The following is a 17404-nucleotide window of genomic DNA, read 5'->3' as shown; positions in this document are numbered from 1 at the left end:
AGCCGGCACCTCAGCTCCAGGTTACAGCCCCGCCCACTCACCGCCCAGAAAGAGCTCAATTCACAGGGCATCACCGCGTTCCAGCCAATAACTGGGGCCCATCCGTAACCCCGCCCACAAAATGGAGACCCGCGCAGTTACCTCATGTACCCCCTCCGGATGAAATAACCCCTCCCCCCCGCAGAAGCCACGCATCCTAACGGCATAGCCCCACCCCGCCCTGCCTCTAGCCCCGCCTCAGCAGCGGCGCCGGGTTCCATAAGCGGCGCAGGGACAAGCCGCCCGGCCGGTCTATGGCTGTGGCACATGCGCAGAGGGAGCATTCCCCATTCCGCCCCCTCTGTCACGTCACAGTTGGTGCCGGTACCGCCGCCGCCGCCGTAGACCCAGGAGTAGCGGGGCTGGCCCGGGCTCTCCCTCCCCCCTCTTCCCTCTGCTCGGCCGGCACCCGCCCGCCGTCCCCCGGGCAAGGAGTCTCCTAGTCCTTCTCAGGGCCCTTCTCCCCCCCCACGGACCCCGTCCCCCATGGAGCTGCCGCCCACCCTGCACCCGGTGAAGCTCTATGTCTACGACCTGTCCAAGGGCATGGCCCGGCGCCTCAGCCCCCTCATGCTGGGTAAGGGGGCTGGCCCGGGGGCAGGGTCGGTGGGGTCGGGACGGGGGGCCTGCGAGGCCGTGGGATGGGGCCGGGCCGTTGCGAGGAGGATTGTCCTGGGTCCTGCCCCCGGTGGCCCTTTGGTCCCCCACCCCCACCCCAGTTTGCCGCTCTGGAGGCCAGTCGCTCCTGGGAGTCGGACGCTGGGACGGCTTCCCAAGCTGCAAAGTAACGTGTGTCCCGCCAGAGCGCTGGCACCTGCAGAGCCCCCCAGCACACACAGACAGACACACACACACACACTGACACTGCTCCCCGAGGGGACAAAGGCTCGCTCGCAGAAATTGCGCCGTGGTGGAGTGGAGCTGTGGCCCTTTATCTAAAAGAAAAGAGATTTTCAGGGCAGCAAGGATACGTTTTCCCGTTTGACACGATAGGGTAGGGTTCACAGATCAGTGCAACCCTGCTGATGAAATCACATTAGGGTGGGACTCACCCAGTTTTGAAATGTGCTAGAATATATACGTGTTTCAAGCAGTTTATACATATCTGTGGTAGCAGTCCTGAATCCTAATGTGGGCAGTGTCAAGTGCTACACTGTATGACACTGGTGCATCTAAAGAGATCATCTTGGTAAGAGAATTGATAGTGATATGCATAAACTATCGTAACCCAATTGGTATGATACATGGCCTAGTCTACACCACAGACAGTCCAGGGTGTATGGCCTTATCATGAGTCAGAGTACAGCATTAACAATTAGTTAGGGCCTGCACCTCCTTTACTCATGAAGTTCACCCATTGAGATCCTGGAAGTGTATGAATTTATTACCACTTTACAGATTTTTCACAAGAGATATTATAATCTTTCTGCCCAGGATCTCAATGGGTGAACTTTATGAGTAAAGGAGGTGCAGGCCCTAACTAATTGTTAATGCTGTACTCTGACTCATGATAAGGCCATACACCCTGGACTGTCTGTGGTGTAGACTAGGCCATGTATCATACCAATTGGGTTACGATAGTTTATGCATATCACTATCAATTCTCTTACCAAGAACTTGTCCTTTGTCAACTGACCAATAGTTTGATGACTTTGAGGAATTGTCTCTCTCCTGTATGGTTTCTGAAGTGTGAAGTGGCCTTGTCGGAAGAGGAGGACCTGTAAATGTCTCTTACAGAGTCTGCCCCATGTCAGGCTAACAATGTATATCAGCCTTCCTAGCCACTTCAGTATCTGAATAGATGGCCCTATGGACTGTGTGAACTGCTGGCAGTAACTTCATCTGCCTGTCCTGAGAGAAAGATGTTGTCCTTTCCAACATCTTTTAAAAGTGAAAATGAAAGCCTGAATTATACTCCACATGAAGGTCCATATATGCTAACAGTGAGTTTGAGAAGAAAACATTCCTGTTGAGACCCTAAGTGATCAATTCTGTGTATGACAGATAGACAGAAACAGCAGCTTTGAGAGGAGTGCATTTCACTATCCTACCCCATGCTGGATAATTTCAAAATAATTATAGATACTTATTTCTCCCTTCAGACTCTTTTCCATTGTACTGGCAAGGATGTAACTTTCTCTTGTAATGGTTTTAGTGACTACGTTTTATCTTGGGCTGGAGGGGAAAGCCTGGTTTACACACACATTTGCAATTATTTAACTAAATGTGAGAAAGTTTAGCTAAATCAACCTTAGCCATGCTTCTTCTGGAATAAGTGTCCACCCACAGGCTTGTACTGAAAACTAAACTGATGTTCATTCACATCTTTTGTTATTACAATGCAAATTCATATGCAGACCAAGCCAAAGCATTCTAGCTCTGGTATGACATAAGATGCCAGTCTTAGTATTTTGCTGCTTTATAAGTTCCTGCATGAAACACTTAGCACTTATTCTTTATTTACTTTTTTTCTGAATGGTAATAAGTATGCTATGATTTTTATTATACCAATAATTGCAAAATAATGTGTTTGAAAAGCAGTACACAGGTCTAAGTTTGTAGGAGTCTGCAGAAAGAAGGAGAAAATTACAAATTGGATCAGAGTCCACAGTTGTGTGGGAAATACTGATTGCTAGTGATAGTTAATAACCAGCTGAGATTGGGCAAGTTGTCATGAGTTCTGGGAATAATGCCCACTAGGCTTGTTTAGTCACAGTGACAAGGAAACTTCAGAATATTTGGGATCATATGAATTTGGTGATTGGATTGTCCCAAAGATAGATCTTGGATTTTATTCTTTGAGTGATAGTAAATCTCTAGTGTGGGCTCCCCATTGCCAAAACTGACCTTAGTGGTTTTCCACAGATCCCCTCAAAGTAGGCAGATGGGAAAAGTACCTTCTTTCTCGAAATACATCCAATCCCCTTTTTAAGTGGCCACAAAAGCGGTTTGTCACTACTCCATAGATGGACTTTATATGAGGATATCATGCAGCCAATAGCTTTTATTCCTTTGGAGCCCAGAGCAGTTCAGCTGTGAGACTCTTAAGCTTCATGGAATACAAAAATTAGACAGGGAAATAACGTATTAGATGATTTAGTTCTAAACCCTCGTCATCCCTAGCCAGTCCAGGATTACTCCTAATAGTATCTTCTTCTTTGTTAGAGCTAAACTGGATAAAGCAATGTGACTCTTTCTTTGGTGGGATAATTCCTCATAATGCCACCTTCTTAAAATACAAATGCATTTAAAATAAAGATTGGAAAGGAAGGTGACAAATATAGAACCAAAAGGTTCTTAAGGTGTTTTAGAGGAGGGGAAGAATGGAATGAGATGTGTATCAAAGGGAAGCAGATTCCACATCATAGGACCCACCACAGCAAAGGCATTATTGCCTGGCAATTTCAGATAGGCTAGAGGAATCCTGAAGTAGTAATGGGTATTGTGTTAATATGTGTCAGTACAAAGCTCAAGGATTAGTCCTCTCATCCCTCAAATACTTGTAGAAAGTTCTGTAAGGTAACTTTATAATGATCATCACCACAGTAGCTGAATGCTGAACTTGGACAATTCTAGATTTCCATAGCATTGTTGAAACAGATATTATAGTGACTTAATTATGTCCTTTGGCCACATATAGTTTTCCTTCCATCCCCCTAATCCATTTTCTGGTGTTACTCTTCCCTGAATTTCCTTCCAGTGTACCAGACATCTTTCTGATATTGAGGTATGCACTGTTGAACACTGTAGTCTCTACTGCATTTAGGGACTGTCAGCTTCCTTGTCTGTGACGTCATATGTGCAAGCCAAAACTATAATGCCATTTATCTGACTTGCTCTACCCTTTGGGATGTGCTTTGACTGATTTAGCATGTCCAACTAAACTGGCTTTAAAACAGTAAAATAGTATTCACCAATGGGAAAGCAGTGAAAGTTCCATTCTTAGAATGTTTGGTTTTATTCTTCCAGGAGGGGGTGGGGGCAAATGAGAACTGGAAGCTGAGCTGTTCTAACACCCTGATTGTGGACAAGCTACCCTAATATTAAGAGAGATCCATGGTGAGGATTAATGTACTGCCACTTCAGTGCTGGCACAAGTTTTTCAGGGTGATATGCAAATGAAATGTTCAGGGCCTTTTCTAACTTGCTCCCCTCATGTACCTGAGCCAATGGCACTGACTCATGGGTCAGATGTGTGTAAGTGGGATCCCTGTGTGAGTGGAACCCTAGACTGCAGTGTAAGGCAAAAGCTGCCACTGTGAGAATCAGTCAATCAATTAAGAATACATTAGTTAGAACAGTTCTTGATGGAATATTCAGCCAGCACTACCATCCTTCCCACTCCACTAGCCCGTAAAGACTCTGAGAGCAGGGGATAATTGTTACTTGAGTTATCTCCTGCCTTTTTCCTTCTATGCGCGATCCAGCTCCTCATGATTTAAATAAGAGGACAGGATGGTTCCAGAGCAAGACTGAATCAGCTTTGTCCCAAAGCATTTGCTAAAGAGGATTGCTTGAAAATTAAACCGTCTACGCTTTCCCCCATACACCCTATCTCCGCACACTCCAAGCCACCTTTGGGAATGAGGGACTGAGACTCAGATGCAGACTCCTCTTCACTCCCTCCGTTGGCATTGTGCTGCAGTTTCACTAAGTAGGGCAATATTCTTTCAGAAATGAGGTGGCATCCTAAGTGACTATAACACACTAAATTTGATAGCACCTTATTTCCCTGCTACCCAGCTGACAGAATAGGTGTTGCTCTCACTTTTGTGCCAGTATAGGCACCAGTTTTGCATCCCAGTCAGGGTATTTGGTATCCTGAGTAGTAGCTGTCTCCTTATATAATCTGTGCATCACTAGTACACTGTTCTTGGATTTGATTAATCCAAATCCATCTACAAACTCCACTTTTATTTGGGGTTAAAAACCTGCACATGCCATACGCTCCATCCCCTAACCCTCAAGATTAATAAATTAACTGTACCAACAAGATAGATGATTCACAGCCATCTAATCTTCCCAGTACGTGGCCTTCTGGATAAACCCAGGCATGGGAGTAATCTGGTTTGATTGGATTCTAAAATTATACAGGCTCAGTTTCTAGTCTAAAAGTGACCTTGTATCCTAACTATGAACCTGTGTCCTTTAGTCACAGAACAAGTAAATAAAGTCTAGTAATTCTTCAAATTCCCACAATTAATTTGAGGGCAGTGGAATTGTTTCCCATGAGCTTTAACCTATTTTCTTGCCCCCATAAATAGTGTTTAGGTTGGCAAGATAGCTATTTGAAACAGAAACCTTTTTAAAAAATAAAGTATCCAAAAAAACCCTTATGTAGGCTCCCAAATCACTTAGGTGCTGATTCAGCACAGTATATAAATATGTGATTAATGGGACTACTTGCATGCTTAAAGATATGCATATGCTTAACTATCTTGATGAATCAAGGCTTAAAGGCTATCAAATAGCTTACTCCTAAATTTTAGTAAATTTTGTAAAAAGCAACTTAAAATGTCTTGATCTTAATTTTGTTATTCCCCTGTAGCATTGGGAATCCAAACACAACTTCTCTTTACTAATAAATTATAATCAGTAAGTGGAACTATCCAGTAGAGCTTCACTGTCTATGACGAATGAAGTACAAAATCTAATTACAGAAATAGTGAAGAGACCTTGATTTTAAAAACATTTCCAATTTAGGAATCTTAGGCATTGGCACAAGTAAAGGAATGCTTTAAAACACAGTTTATCTTGACATCTTCTCTGTTTAATAGAATATGTTTTTAGAGAGAATTACCATAGAAAATCACATTTAGAAAACTAGTTCCTTCCTCTTTCCAACCTGCTGCCAGAATTCTGTCTCTATAAACTAGCTGCTGAAGTTTATTTTATCTGTACTGCTTAGACAGAGTCATCACCTATTGCCAGAGAAAACACTGAGTTCTGAACTATGTTCTTGACATGATGAGTGAAGGAGGAAGCTATTTTCACATTTAGTTTCCAGATGTAAATTATTGTAACTTTTTAATCTACTCCAATCCTGTTTTAAAAATGCCCTATAGGTTATCTTTGAAAGGGAGACACTATTGGGTTCTCTTTCAAATAAATTATTATTTATATTCTAATAGTGCATATAGGGATCCAGTTATGTTAGGTGATGTACAAATACATAAGAATAGACACTGTATGTATAATTCTCCATTGTCCATTCTCCAATTCCTCTTCCACTGATCAAGTCACTTTCCATGTATTGGTTTTTAGTCACTTTCTAATTAGTTTAGTGTCATGAGGCAGATTTCCATGTTTCTAAATGAGCTGAAACCAAAGTGGCTTTTTTTGTTTCATCTTCTGAATTCAGTGATCTTCGCAACAAGTCTTTAACTGTTGCTGCTGGCCGAAGTCACAAAACTGGATAAGGTGGTAAATTTAAAAACAACAACTCAGATTTGGTAGGTTATAATTTTAAAACCTATTTAAATTTCAGCCCCATACTTTATTTTTAAGAAGAGATACTGAGAATGAGCTACAGAGCCTTCACTTGTAGGTCACCAGTTCCAATCTAGCCCTTTATCAGTAGTGACTGAAAAGGAAATTCATTATTATATGATGGCTCTATAATGGACTATGTGAAATTAGTATGAAACTAGTACACTTGGTACTGACTGAGCATCTTTGTTGGTGAGCTTAGAGGACAAGGACTTACTGAGCCACTGAAATGGTGTTCTCGTCTTCTCCCTAGAAGTGGGCCCATTCAAGGTTAGGAGGATGTATGTTGGCAGAAAAGTCTGGCACTGCCAATTCCTCATGCAAGTAAACAGAGAAATTAAGTCACCAGTGCAGACAGTGTGGCACCATTCACTAGCGCTACAGTTCATTACTAAATGAAAAAAAGCTATTTTTCCTGATCCTTTAGAACAATGGCTCTCAACCTCTCCAGACTACTGTACCCCTTTCAGGAGTCTCATTTGTCTTGCAGAGTTTCACCTCACTTGAACTACTTGTTTACAAAACCAGACATAAAAGTGTCACAGCACACTATTACTGAAAAATTGTTTACTTTCCCATTTTTACCATATAATTATAAAATAAATCAATTGGAATATAAATCTTGTACTCACATTTCTATGTATAGTATATCGAGCAGTATAAACAGGTCGTTGTCTGTTTAAAATTTTTAAATTTTACTTTTACTGATCTTGCTAGTGCTTGTTATGTAGCCTGTTATAAAACATGGCAAATATCTAGATGAGTTGATGTACCCCCTGGAAGACCTGTGCGTATCCCCAGGGGTACACGTAGCCCGTGTTGAGAACCACTGCTTTAGAAAGATGCAACTTTGGCATTAAGGTTGCAGCTTGGGTTTAAGGCAGGATGTGGTAATAGGTGAAGATGCATAGGTGAGTGACAGCAAGTAGACTGAACTGTGTAAAGGAAGTTGCCGATGACTCTCTCCTTCTCTCTACATACAGGAAAACAGCTGGATGGGATCTGGTAAGTGACTAGATTTAACTTGCATAATGTGTATTAGACATTAGATAGCATTTCCAATATAGCATGTTCTTAGAGTTACTAGAAGAAAGATTGATTGCATTGAATTAGGCACTGTGCAAATCTCCTTTCAGTTCTTGTCAATAGATCTTCATACCAACAATAATTATTATTACATATTTTATTGCAGTAGCACCCCAAATGTACTAGTCATTTTTCAAACATAGGATACTGTCTGTGTCCAAAACAACTTAGCTTCTGATTGCAGACATGACTTAACATGAGAGCACCAACAGCAGGTGAAAATAGGAGGATTGCTGACAAAGGTTACAAAAATAACACCACATGGTTACTTAGTAGCTATATGCATATTTTGTTAGAAAATATGTTCTCCAATAGATAAAGCACCATCATGCCCAACTTGCCAAAGTCTCCATCCAGGATTACGGACCCCTTGACCAATGTCTTCCATCCTCCCTCACCAATCAACCACCCTGTCATCCCTCATCCAACTATCCCACTCACTGTCCAACTCTTTTCCAGTCCCCATATCCAGCCACCCTCTGTCCATATGGTGACCCTGGGTAATTCATGCCCCAAACTTTCCCAAATTTCTAACTGCCTGTGAGAGAAGTTTTGTCCTTCACTACATATGGCTGGAGAAGGGAAGCTATTGGGTTTCTTCTCCCACCTTTTCTGGTGTCTTGGATACCCATGGTGGTCCTGACTGAGCCATTCGCTCCCACCTGCAGTATAGCATGAGGCTTGATAACCAATGTGACCATTTTTCTTCTGGGTAGTGTACCAGCAGACATTATTCCTACTCATAGAAGGGTCTCAATCTTTTCTTGCCTCTTACTAAGTTATTTGCCTCAGTAATATCTTAGGCAACATGTACTACAGTTCTAGCCTTTCATCCACTCATATGAGTGGTTTATAAGCTGTCTTAAACATTTCCTCCTCTTCTTTCATATGGCTTCCTTTTCATGTCTCCTTGCTCTCCCTCAACAGGCACACCTCCATAATTGTCCATAAGGATGAGTTCTTCTATGGCAGTGGTGGGATTTCCAGCTGTGCACCTGTGAGTTCAGCCTTCTTGGGACTTTTTCCTAGCTCTACTCTTTTCTCTTCCCATATGGTTTCTTGATGATGATTAATTTCTCTTATCAGGAGTGCCCTGTGTTTGCCCTTTAGGAAAAGTGTACAAGTGTATTTAGTCTTAAGAGATTGCATGATGCAGCCAGGTGAGGTGCTAAGGGTCATGATGGCTGGTCAACTGGGGAAAAGGGAACCTGCACAATGGGTTTGGTCCCAACCACAAGTTAGAACATCAGCGAGGGTTCAAAACAAACTATGGGGTTTCCTGTGCTCAGCATTCTGAGAAGGAAGAAGCTTCCTGTAGCTCAGCCACCCCTTGGCTGCCTTGATTGGCTGTAAATCAGAGGTGGGCAAACTACAGGCCACATCCAGCCCACAGGACAGTCCTGCCCGGCCCTTGAGCTCCCAGCCGGGGAGGCTCACCCCCGGCCCCTCCCCTGCTGTCTCCCCTCCCCCACCGCCTCAGCTTGCTGTGCTGCCAGCGCTCTGAGCGATGGGGCTGCAAGCTCCCGCTGGGAAGCACGGCTGTGAGAGCCGCCGGTCTGCTCTGGTGTTCTAGACTGTGCGGCGACGTGGCTGGCTCTAGCCGGGCGGCACGGCTGCCAGTCCTGGTGCTTTGAGCGGCATGGTAAGGGGGCAGGGAGCAGAGGGGTTGGATAAGGGGCAGCGGGTCCCAGGGGGCAGTCAAGGGACAGGGAGCAGGAGGCGGTTGGATAGGCATGGGAGTCCAGGGGGCCTGTCAGGGGGCGGGGGTATGGATAGGGGTCAGGGCAGACAAGGAGCACGGGGGGCTGGATAGGGGGTGGGGTCACGGTGGGGCGGTTAGGGGCGGGGGGTTCCCAGGAGTGGGTAGTCAGGGGACAAGGAGCGGGGGGGAGGGTTGGATGGGTCGGTGGTTCTAAGGGGGTGGGAAGGGGCGGGGGCCAGGCTGTTTGGGGAGGCACAGCCTTCCCTACCCAACTCTCCATACAGTTTCAGAACCCCGATGGGGCCCTCACGCCAAAAAGTTTGCCCACCCCTGCTCTAAATGGAGGATTTTTATACTTAGACCTTGGTGATTCATGGTATTTAAAATGCACACACACTGACTACCTTGATATCCTCTCCAGTTCTTGGGGTGGTCTTAGCCCAAAGTTCACCCTCCGAAAGCACCTTAAAACACAGTTCTGCCACACAGTTCTGGAACAGCATGGAGAACACAGCAGCAAGTTGCAGAATAAGCCACATGAAGTGTCTTGTACCTCTTGTTCTCTAACTGGGGAGAGCTGGGGACAGAATAGTTTGCTCTGAATCTGATACTGTAAGCCCCTTTCCCTGCTCCTGGGCAAACCATGTTAGTTTGTTTATGTCAGCAGCATTCTGGACTGCAGGAATCCCCACCCCTTGGAGTGCTCCATCAGAATCCATTCAGCATCTTCTTTTGCTTGTGCATTTCACAGGGAGGGACATTGCTTGGGCCCCCAGACTCAGTTGTAGACCTGGGGAGCACGGAAGTTACAGAAGAAATTTTCCTGGAATACTTGTCCTCGCTGGGAGAATCCATGTTCCGGTGAGTTATGGCTTTTATTTGATTTTTAACATATTTGCCAAAAAAAGAAAATTGGGGTGGGGGTCCCAGGGCCTGTCTCACTAACACAAAGTTTCATCTGCCTAGTATGCTGTTTAGTATCATCCAGATAATAAGTAATAATGGGGCTAGAGCTGGCACAGGATCAACTGCAAGCTACGTAACACTTGGGCAGACCCAGGCCTTGATCAAGGGCGGAAAAGCATTCTGTCAGGATGCCTGCAACACTGGATCTTGAGCTTTGGATTTGACAGCAAACAGGGTTTTGCCTGGTCTGTATTGGATGAGAGACCTTCATGGAAGACCGAAGTGATGGAGGAAATGGTGTTCGTTCAACAGGGGCACTTTACCATGAGAGCCAGTACTGAAACACTGTGCTAGAGCTTCTTGCAAATACAGACTAACACGGCTGTTACTCTGAAACCTGTGCTAAAGCTGCCCTCTTTCAGATGATATGTAAAACCAAGCTTCTGACTTCCTGTGTTCATTAGAAAGCCCCGGGCACTTCTTACCAAAGTAATTAACAATAATACTTAGTGTCCTTGTGAAATTCCAACCTCAGCAATTACTTGGATCTACTTTTTCTTCTGTAATTTCAAGTGAACAAGTTGGTCCTCGTTTCTCCTTCAAAAGGCTGTTGAGTAGTGTCAGTAGTACAGAATGGTTGCCATGTTCCACCCCCAACTCAGCTGAGTTTTGGAGAGAGAATGGACTTGTGTGGTATCTAAATCGTGTTAGGGCCCATTAGGATGAAGGGTGCTGATGTAATTGATTATTGCTTTGAGTTCCTTTTCTTGTGGTATTTATTGCTGACTCTCACTTTTCTGTGTTTGAACTCCTCTCCTGGGCACAGAGGAGAGTCTTATAACCTCTTTGAACATAACTGCAACACCTTTAGTAACGAAGTGGCGCAGTTCCTGACAGGAAGAAAGATACCTTCCTACATCACTGACCTTCCGTCCGAAGTCCTTTCCACGTGAGTACAATCTTCTCTGCTTCTATCTGTAGGATGTTGCTTCATGCTGATGCCTGGATGTTTGCTGCCACATCTGATAAGCCCTAGGTGGGGACTGGTACCTGTTGTACCTCGTGAGATCAGGGAGAGGATGCCGCTTCATTTATTTGGGCCTTTATGTGCAATGACAGTCTCCACACCATGACTGGCCCTGTCATGATGTGGGAAGGGTGAAAGATTCTTTTCTTCTACCATCAATGAACGTAAACTAAATGCTTCCCTATAGCTTTTTTTAATCACGTGACCAGATGTATATAAGAGGTTAGAGAGCCGTATAAAAGCCAGTGGCTAAGGTTACTAATACCTCTTTGAAATTAAAATAAGCAATGTCTACATCTCAGGGCAGGATGTGGGCATCGCTAAAGAGTCACCTTTCCTGCCCTGGAGGGCCATCATTGTGTTGAGGCTTGCCATGTTGCCTTATGGGGGTAAAGCTTTAAAGTTGCTTTTAAGATACTTAAAAGCAGGGACTGGATGGGAGGAGAGGATGCAGAAGGGAGGAAATAAGTGAAAGTTCTAGAACATCCCTTCTCATCACAACTGAGATTTGTAGATCTCACTTCCTCAGATTCTAGCTCAGCCTCCTTCGGTATGCACTTTCAGTTGAGTCAATAAGGAGAGCTGCACCATCCAGTTCTCCTCTTATCACAAACAGCACTGTACCTGACTATGACACACAAGGTCAGTTGGTAGAAAAGTTTCTCCTATACCAGGCTGTAAGCTCAAGCTAAGCAAAGTCAGATGCAGTGTATACTTGAATAGGAGACCTTCAAGGAAAACTCAGATGCTGCAGGATTCAGTAGGGATTATTCAGTGAATACTGATCCAGCGTTGCACAGAAGTGCCAGAGGTTGTTCTGCTGTCAGAGATGCCACCTTTCAGAAGAGATATTAAACTAAGGTTTGGACACTTGTGACCATTAGCGATCTCATAGCCCTTTTCCCAGGGTTACTGATGATAGTCACTATGTTTCTGGCCACGTTTGAATTTAGCTCAAATTTGACATTCTGCCTCCCTAACTTTCTCTTAGGAGTTTCAGTTGGATAGCTACTACTCCACTATTTAATGATGTTTGACACTTAATGGAAAACTGCTTTGCAAAATTATATTCTGATCACTTCAGGTAACTAGATAAATTACTAAAAGTTAGTATCAGACAGGGTACTGCTATCTTGACACTACTTTGTTAGGATTCAAGGAACTGGCTCATGAAAACCAATGTTTGAACAAACATTTAAAGTTGCTGCTGTAGCAAGTTTTATTTAACCGGTTAAATTAAACCATATAAAGCAACTCACTGAAGAGCAGGACTTTACTAAGTTGCCTTTATAAAGGCCACCTCATTCTATTTCAGAGGTGGCTGTATTTCAAGGGTGCATGAGAAATCCTTGTATATATGTAGCATGATCACTTTGAGATCTATAAATATCCCTTTTTCTTTTCTTTTTTAATTTCATTGCCACCTCAGACCCTTTGGACAAGCTTTGAGGCCTCTCCTGGACTCCATCCAGATACAGCCACCTGGTGGGAATACCTTCCGCAGACATAATGGACAGAGCTAACACGAGTGGATGGATGTGCCCAGCCTCACCAGGCTTTTCCTTTTTAAACACACAAATCTACCAGATTTCTATTTTATAATTTCACATCAGCATTGTCTTCAAGGAAATGACAAGATGTTTTTTCAGATTTCCCAGGGAGATGACTTATTGGGTTGCATGTAGGACAATGCTACCAAAAAGATTGCCATAATTTCCAATAGCATTATTCTAACTTGTTAAGGCTGTCTTGTCTGTGTACACTGACACTTTCTAAATAGCCCCCATGCTGGAGATGTGGAATTCATTCTATGGAGACTAGAGAGCCCATTACTCAATTTGGGGTACCCAAGGGGAGGCACTGGGTTAAGAGTCCTAGCAATCCCTTGCCAGACTTGCATCTTTTTTCTTTTTCACTGCCCATATTACGGGATATTTGCTGCAGTCTGTAACAGAAGGATACAGTGAGTTTTGTAATACTGCAGTGGGTCCCCCAATATTAAAACCTTCTCACTATTCCATTAATGTTGTGTTGTTTGCTCAAGTGGAGAAGTTAACCTAACCTAGTCAGAACATTCACAGTGGGATACTTACAGGGGAAAGGTGTCCTAGCTCAATAAAACCTGCTAGCCTCTCAGTGTTACAGACTTCAGTGACATTAGGGATGAGTTGGATGTTGGCTGCAGCAGAGTGTCACTACCAGCCTCATAATGCTAGATCCAAGAATTAAGGGATGGAGGATAGGACATCTCCAAAAGATCAGTATCCCTTTCAGTCAGGAAAATAAGGGTCAAGTAAAAGCAAAATTAAGTAAAACTTTTCCTTCTCCCTGTAGCAAGCAAGCTCATAGGCCCCTGTGCAGAACCCTTGGAAACTTACTCCCTTTGTATGGGGCCTGTTCTTGCTCTGCTGAGCCAGTGTTGCATGCACAGTGAGGAAAGAATAGCATGGCAGTTGCACATTAATCTAAGGTTTGCAAACAGTCTGCTGCATCTGTCTGCAGTCACAACATAAGCACTAAGGTCCCAGCCTTCTTCAACACCATAATCCTTTCCATGGAAGTTGAGTGTGATGTCACAGATGAGTCTGATTAAATGTGTGAAGAAAACAGCGGGTCAGCATTGTAGGAGCTCCTATCTGGTTTCCATGTAAATTTCCCCAAATTAAAGAAGAAGAGGGACGAGCAAGAGAAAAGCAGAACAGCCTCTAAATAGAATTTCTCCACCTTTCCATGGGGCATCAGGGACACTTCAAGGGATACATGTGCCTATCATTGGAAGTGGGTAAGGCTGAACAACAGGCAAAGGGTTGGGTCAGAACTGCATCCTCCCCTGATTTAAGATTACTGAGTCCTCTCCATTTAACTCTCTTGTGGGTAGGAGATTAGGGAAAGGAAAGAAGGGGTACTTTGTGCTATCTTTCCTTCAAGTATAGATATCCTCCCCCCACTGATTCTCCAACAACTGTATTTAGGAGAGACAATGCAAGAAAGATAGTCACGGGACACTGGAAACTTTCCCTATGGTCACTAGTGTTGCTGATACTCTCTAATGGGGAGTACTTGGCCCAGATCCTGCCAACAGGAACACCTTGTGTGTACAGAACCCTTTGCCCAGTGTCTTGTTGTGCAAAGAACTGCTCCAAGCTTAGTCCAGACCTGCCTCAACTTCTAATCACACAGGTGCACAGGACACTTCCTAGGATCCTAAAGCTGTTGTGTCCTTGCTCTCTTAGGCTTCTACCCTTGATAATAGTTCCAAAAGGATATCCTTTGGAGAGCAATTTCTGTTGCACTTATTCAGTAACAACAATAAGTGGTGCACACTGTTTGGGAGGAAGAGGAGGATTTTAGTTTGCTGTTGCCCTGCATGTTGTGTAGTCCTTTACACAAGTACATAGTGGGTATAAAATGTGTTATCAAGTCAGACTGATAAAGTGTATATAACTACGCAAGGTGCAGGGCAATGGTCAATGCAACCCAGAATGTGTTTCATTGTGTCATCTTCTCCCTGTAACATAACAGTTCTTTTCCTCAGCCCTTCATTGTGATGAATCTGGACTCCATGTGGGATAGAATATGACCAGTGGGAGCAGATGCCCTTTAGAAACAGCTCCTGGTTTGCATAAACATTGCCAGAACCCAGAAAATGCATAGTCTGCAGAAACTGTTCTAAAGTGAGTGGTTTTCAGGGCCCTTCTTTCCCTGCTCCTCCAGAAGCACCAACAAACAGGTCTTTGCATTCCTCTGCTTTCCTATCCTCTACATGTCTTCCTGTCCTTCCTCATCTCCTGTTGTATAAATGGAGACCAGCATACACCCTAGCAATGTATCCCACTAATTAGGCCTGAGCCTGGATCTTACTTGACTGCCCAGCAAACTTCTGGACCTTTTACATCTTTTCTGGGAGGGAAGAGAGAAGGGGAACAGATTCACCTTGTGTATTTTGGAATCTGCTATCCCTCCACCCATTAATCCCAGTACATCTAGTGCTGCTACTTTTTAAAAAAAGTTACTGGACAAAATTTTACTGAGCAGCGGCTTCTGTTAGCAGTCACCGTGGCACAGTCCCACTGTAGGGGGGAACCCAGAAAGGGGCCTGAGTTCAACACTAACACTGGGATCCTTGATAAACGAATTACATAAAAGGGGGCCCCCTCTGCCCCAACCAATTAACATGGTTGTGTAGTGAGCCCACCCGATGCTCTGTAGGCTTATTAGTAGCCCACTCCCTCAGATGGGTTATGTATAAATTGCAGATACATATACCCAGCATTCCACCCACCCACACTTATTTATAGGTATATAAGATGAAATGAGAAATAAATATGTAAATGTATGTAAGTAAAGCACTTCCAGTGAGTTGACTAACAAAGGGGCAGGGAAACTGAACCTTTTCTCTTGGAAGAGAGCAGAACCCCTTTGCCCCAACTCTTGTTTTCTGTCTTGTATTTCTGGGGTTCTCCTCAGTGCTGCTGAACAATGCCTGGACAGAGGGGATGCATTTTTACATTAAAATAATGTCATCTGTAGGCAGAAAGTGGTGTTTGGTTTATTCTGTTTTTTTTCCCTATTGCAATAAACAGAACTATAGTATGTTGTTCTGTGTTACTTCGTGTGTCGACACAGCTCCTGAACACAAGCGACTAGAGCCCCATCAGGGCCTATCTGTCAATACCAAGATGTGGGCTGGGAAACTGCCCCAGCAGCTCATGCCATTTGGTGATATTGAAGGGAGTACTAGCTGCCTCACTCTGGTAGAGCTGGTCACAAGCAGCATCAAGTCTGGGGACAGTGGTTCCATGCACACCCTGCTCCTGCATCAGGTCTACTTTCCTTGATGCTTGACAGAGCTCTGAAGAGCCTGTCAGTGCTGCGGAACAATGGCTGGATGGAGGGGGGGTGCTATTCGGCCCTCACTTGAGTAAGATGCCTTCATAACATTGAATGGATGGGGAAGAATAGAACCTCCTAATCTTTGCTGCTAGAGGAGGTAAACTGAGTTAAAAGACAGAGGAAGAGGGGCTGGGCAGTGAGGGAGCCTAGGCTGGAACCTCCCTGAACCCACTCTAGTTATCTTCCATTCAAAATGTTGAGATATCAGCCAAGTATTTTGGTTTTTTTAAATAACAGGGAGGCCCAATGCCTGGCTTTCCTTGCAGAAGCAGAGGAGAGATTGCATAGAATACCCACCTCATCCTAACACATTCATTGCTTTATAGGAATCCCTGTGCTCCCATCAACACGGCTCTGGGGAAAAAGGAAAAATTCCTTCTCAATTTTAGTTAGTGATCAGTTCAGCCCTCCGAATGCAGGCAAGTTATCATGCTTCAGCTTCTCTCCACATAAATTCAGAGCACATTAATGACAGAGTAATTATGTCCACCTCTCCCACTTAATGCTAAGAAGCTGGGTTCTGCTGATATTTTAAAGGGCAAAGAATTTCAAACAGTGGTCAGTCAGGATTGCAGTTGCATCGGTGGCTACGTAGTTACCAAACGTAGATTCATGCCTGGGAAAGCTGGTCTTAGACGTTAGCTATCAGCAGTGGCCTCAGGCAGAGCGGACACCTATTCCAAAGGGGGAATTCCAGCAGATAGTCCCGGCTGATTATTACAGTGCACTGATTTTTATGCCAGCAGCAGCTGCTGTAGAGGGAATGTATCAAGGGATCTCTAGCATATAGTCAGAACAGGTGGTTTGGTTAGGGCTTCAAAGTGTTCAGTAACTATGGAATGACAGACAGTTTGCCCAGGGCAAGTGCAGTCTTACAGCAAGCCCAGATGAATGATTAAACATATTGCTGCTGCCCAAAGGGCAAATTCCTGTTGTCCAAGGGAAGAGGGATGTGAGCATTCCTCCTAGCCAGCTGGTACTAAACAGTACACAGGGTGGTCAGAGAGTGGTTTGGACTCTCCATACACTCTTGCAAAGAGACAGGTTTCAGAGTAGCAGCCGTGTTAGTCTGTATTCGCAAAAAGAAAAGGAGGACTTGTGGCACTTTAGAGACTAACCAATTTATTTGAGCATAAGCTTTCGTGAGCTACAGCCATGAAAAAATGGGTGTTTATCACTTCAAAAGGGGGAGAGAGCGTTTTGAAGTGATAAACACCCATTCTTTTCCATGGTCTGTGTGTATAAAAACATCCTCACTGCAT

General features: G+C 44.2%; 1 protein-coding gene across 1 annotated transcript; it reads left to right on the top strand.

Annotated features, from left to right (window-relative positions):
• Window positions 1–266: 266 nt before the first annotated feature.
• Window positions 267–15846, top strand: DESI1 (desumoylating isopeptidase 1). Its single transcript, XM_084612673.1, has 6 exons — window positions 267–616; window positions 7512–7533; window positions 8542–8611; window positions 10068–10177; window positions 11049–11171; window positions 12679–15846. The coding sequence occupies exons 1-6, from the start codon at window positions 526–528 to the stop codon at window positions 12770–12772; spliced, it is 510 nt and encodes a 169-aa protein (XP_084468799.1). The 5' UTR covers window positions 267–525; the 3' UTR covers window positions 12773–15846.
• The last annotated feature ends 1558 nt before the right edge of the window (window positions 15847–17404 follow it).

This window comes from Lepidochelys olivacea (genome assembly GCF_965140295.1).
Source record: "Lepidochelys olivacea isolate rLepOli2 genome assembly, chromosome: 1".
Taxonomy (NCBI): domain Eukaryota; kingdom Metazoa; phylum Chordata; order Testudines; family Cheloniidae; genus Lepidochelys; species Lepidochelys olivacea.
The sequence above is the reverse complement of the archived record's forward strand: the minus strand, read 5'-3'. Positions and strand labels throughout refer to the sequence as shown.

What these genes read in the sequence shown, in the direction of transcription:
- DESI1 (XM_084612673.1), top strand. Translation starts at nt 526, where the DNA reads ATGGAGCTGCCGCCCACCCTGCACCCGGTGAAGCTCTATGTCTACGAC. An exon ending in CTGGGAGAATCCATGTTCCG is followed by an intron (nt 10,178 to 11,048) that starts GTGAGTTATGGC and finishes TCCTGGGCACAG; the next exon opens with AGGAGAGTCTTATAACCTCT. An exon ending in CCGTCCGAAGTCCTTTCCAC is followed by an intron (nt 11,172 to 12,678) that starts GTGAGTACAATC and finishes TTGCCACCTCAG; the next exon opens with ACCCTTTGGACAAGCTTTGA.